This window comes from Carcharhinus amblyrhynchos, chromosome 13 (assembly GCF_965287045.1).
Source record: "Carcharhinus amblyrhynchos chromosome 13, sCarAmb.v2.hapA, whole genome shotgun sequence".
NCBI classification, from domain to species: domain Eukaryota; kingdom Metazoa; phylum Chordata; class Chondrichthyes; order Carcharhiniformes; family Carcharhinidae; genus Carcharhinus; species Carcharhinus amblyrhynchos.
This window is the reverse complement of record NC_137336.1, coordinates 41,978,442-41,982,242: the sequence shown is the minus strand read 5'-3', so window position 1 is coordinate 41,982,242 and position 3,801 is coordinate 41,978,442. Positions and strand designations below refer to the sequence as shown.

Below are 3,801 nucleotides of genomic sequence, written 5' to 3'. Positions count from 1 at the left end.
TAGAATAAATCTCCAAAAATACTACGTTATCTTATTACATAAAATTACTTGTGCCAGCGATGATCCAGAGAAAATTAGAATAGAAAGCAGTATTGATCTTCTAACTGCCCAAGTCCATGTGAATCTGGAATTACAGCTTCATTAGAAATTGTATTCTGTTTTGAAGTTCTAAGTATTAAATCTAATATAATTCATTGTGCAAAATTACACTGCAGTATGTATAAAAATTCTCAGATTTGAGCAGTGCAGGCAAAAGTTCATTTCTGCACAAGTCTCTGCCCGAGACCCTTGATGCCGTCCTGTGCTTTGGAAGCAACAGAGTTGATCGCAGTTTGCGTTTGTTTTGATGCTTCTTCAGTAGCTATGGACATACATGAAAACAAAAATAGGTAAGTAGCATTCAATATGTCTAAATAGTCACTGTAAGTCCTTGTACTCCTATGTAGGGCAGCACGATAGAGCAATGGTTAGCACTGCTGCCTCATAGCATCAGGGATCCGGATTCGATTCTGCCTTGGGTACCAGTACCTATCTGTATGGTGTTTGCATGTTCTCCCCATGTCTATGTGGGTTTCCTCCGGCTTCTCTGGCTTCCTCCAAAGATGTGCGGTTTAGGTGCATTAGCCATTGTAAATGCACAGGGTTATGGGGATAGGGTGGGTGGGATGGGGAGGGGGCCTGATTAAGATGTTCTTCCAGAGACTCGGTGCAGTCTCAATGGGCCGAATGGCCTCCTTTGGCACTGTATGGGTTTTATGTTTCTATGGATTCTGTATCAGCTTAAATCTTCACCAATAGTTACATTAGGGCTTGCTTGAATGGATCATATCCATGATAGCTGAGTGAGTAGCTGTGCCCAGGAGTCTAATAAATTCCCAGGTTTAATCCATGGTACATGCTAAATTAGCTGACCACAGCCAAGATGCCAGTAGCAGTGCCTCGGTTGGCTAAAAGGCATTACATTGGAGTAAATTGACCAGGTTACCCACTGCTGATAATGATTATTACTCTTGGAAGTGCATGTGATATTGCAAACTTTATCTGGGTTTAGAAGTTGATAGATCATTTATTGTGATATTCATTTTAACTTTAATTGGTTTATTTTCCTCTGTCGATAACTACATATTTGTTAGATGCAGCTAATTGTCCAAAAGCTCCATACAAGGAACCAACATGAATTCACAGGAAATCTAATGCCATTATTTGAATATGAAGATATTCTGTGTGGAGTTTGCACACTCACCTCATGTCTGCGTGGGTTTCCTCCGGGTACTCTCGTTTCCTCCCACAGTCCAAAGATGTGCGGGTTAGGTTGATTGGCCATGCTAAGAAATTGCCCCTTAGAGTCCAGAGATGTGTAGATTACAGGGGTTAATGGGTATAATATGTAGGAATATGGGGGTAGGGCCTGGGTGGGATTGTGTTCAGTGCAGACTCAATGGGCTGAAGAGCCTCTTTCTGCACTGTAGGGTTCTATGATCTATATACGTGAGAAGGCAATATAAAAAGAAATTGTGTAACATTTAATGATTTAGGAGTTTATATTTATGTCACACTTACTTTTAGATGCTGGCTGGCCTGTTGCACTTCTACTGTGCTTTCTATTTTTATTTCAAAGAGCAACATGATTTAAGAATATTGCATCAAAAGTTTAGATGTACATCCTGATTCAAAATATAACAACTTCAATTAAACAATGTTAGCAGAATTTCAATGACAGGTTGAATTTAGGAGCACATCTCTCCCCCATTAAAGTTCTAACTCTATAGTTCCGTATTCATATCTCTGAATTAGAAGTTAAAAATAGGCAACTTTTTTTTATGGCAACTGAATTCTTATGGTTAACAGAGAAAACAGAAAATTAAATGCCAAATCATTTTAAGCAAAACATTCATTAGTAAGTTCCGATAAACAAAGTAGTTCAATATGATACTAAAGCAAAATATGGTGAATGTTGGAATTCTGAAATACTCGACAGGTCAGGCTGCATCTGTCATTGATCTGAATCTCTTCAAAGGTACTACCTGACTTGTTGAGTATTTCCAGCACTTTCTGTTTTAATTCTGCAACAAACTGGCTTTAGCATTAAAATACTTATGCTCTATATATTACAGTGGAAAATAATGTTTCACAACTTCTCTGGCGGAAGCCACACATTTTATAATTTTACTGTGTCTCTGACCAATTTTCTGTCATTTATTTAGTTCCTTTCATAGAAGCAGAATGTTTTAAAGAACATTTTAACCAGCGTCACTGCTTTCCAATGGTTGTGGAAGATTGAGTTGTGAAAGGAGTGGAGAGCTCAGTTTATTGAGATACCTGTTTTAGTAGTTTCCTTGGATGATTCAGCCACTTGTTGAACTGCCTCTTGAGCTGCCTGCACTAAAAGGTGAGGAAAAAGTTTAACTTTAAAAAGAAGTAACGTGATTATACTCTTCTGAGCATCCATGTGAACCCCCCTCCATGTGTTTGTCAAGTTACTAACCTGTTGTGTCTGCCATTCCCTTTGCAGCTGTCTGCGTTGTATTTTTCAGCTCTTCAAGTGACTTTTTCATTGATGCCATATTATTCTGCTCTCCCCTGCTCTGTTGCAGTAAATGAACCCACGGCAGCTACACACGGGGAACGCGTTCTGGTACAAGGGGTTTAATAGTTTTGCTGTGAATGCCCTGAGGCGGAAATTTGACAAGGCTACACAAACCATGATTAGTAGTAGAATTCTCTTTGAAAAGGATGAGATTAATGGGGTGTTCAGCAAAGGCAGCTTAGTGTGTGTTTTGTTTATCACAAATTGCAAACGAATGCATTTTTAAATGGAGTTGCTGATTTTGCATTTTACTCTGGTGTTTGAGCTCATGCTCGGTAAATCGTTGCCAATGGAAGTGGCATAATCTGAATCCTAAATGGCTCCGTCTGAAAATGGCAGCTGCTGCAATTGCTGGATCTGGTTGAACTGTTCACACTAGCTCAGGAACTGTGAGTACCATATGGGTTGGGCTAGTTGCGAATTGTACTAATTGCTAAGCCTGTTCGAAAAAAGCAAGGCAGTTTGTGGAGTGGTCTCCTTACAGAGGATTTTGTATCTTTTCTCAGAGCTGGTCATTGATATTTCAGTGTAATATTGGAAATTAGATATTGATGTAGACTTTTATTCTAGGATTCTTTATACTATTGGGGTTTTTTTTGAGCAAAAAATTGTTCACTTTCCAATCCGTTTTTTCATGTGTTGACTTGCACGGTGGCACAGTGGTTAGCACTGCTGCCTCAAACTGCCAGGGACCTGGGTTTGATTCCCAGTTTGGGTCATTGTCTGTGTGGAGTTTGCACGTTCTCTCTGTGTCTGCCTGGATTTCTTCCGGGCACTCCGGTTTCCTCCCACAGTCCAAAGATGTGCAAGTTAGGTGTATTGGCCATGCTAAATTCTCCTTCAGAGAACAGGCGCTGGAGTGTGGTGACTTGGGGATTTTCACAGTAACTTCATTGCAGTGTAAATCTAAGCCTACTTGTGACTGATAAATAAACTTTAATTCTTGTCGCTGTCCACTGGTGCTCAGATTTTCCAATCAGGCCACCTGCTGTGTGTGATCACTTTCTACCTGGATTGCTAGCTGAGTATCCCACCGCAGAGAAAGGAGCTGCCCTGCCACTTACTGCTGAAACTGAGCTGGCATGCCCAAAACCTGGCTTTGTTGTTTGAAAATGAGCTCAGTTTCATATCTGATTTGTTACCAAATCTTTAAGCTCTGCAATATTGCTTACCTCCCATCACTATGACACAAAGATGGGTGTGAGGATGAGCTG

The 3,801-nt window shown here is 40.2% G+C and overlaps 1 protein-coding gene across 1 annotated transcript; it reads right to left on the bottom strand.

The window, feature by feature from the left end:
- Positions 1-257: 257 nt before the first annotated feature.
- adirf (adipogenesis regulatory factor) lies at positions 258-2,564 on the bottom strand. Its single transcript, XM_080201221.1, has 3 exons — positions 2,486-2,564; positions 2,320-2,382; positions 258-361 (listed from the first exon to the last, which is right to left on the bottom strand). The coding sequence occupies exons 1-3, from the start codon at positions 2,562-2,564 to the stop codon at positions 258-260; spliced, it is 246 nt and encodes an 81-aa protein (XP_080057347.1).
- Positions 2,565-3,801: the final 1,237 nt, after the last annotated feature.

What these genes read in the sequence shown, in the direction of transcription:
- adirf (XM_080201221.1), bottom strand. Translation starts at nt 2,564, where the DNA reads ATGGCATCAATGAAAAAGTCACTTGAAGAGCTGAAAAATACAACGCAG. An exon ending in GGGAATGGCAGACACAACAG is followed by an intron (nt 2,383 to 2,485) that starts GTTAGTAACTTG and finishes CTCACCTTTTAG; the next exon opens with TGCAGGCAGCTCAAGAGGCA. An exon ending in CAAGGAAACTACTAAAACAG is followed by an intron (nt 362 to 2,319) that starts GTATCTCAATAA and finishes GTATGTCCATAG; the next exon opens with CTACTGAAGAAGCATCAAAA.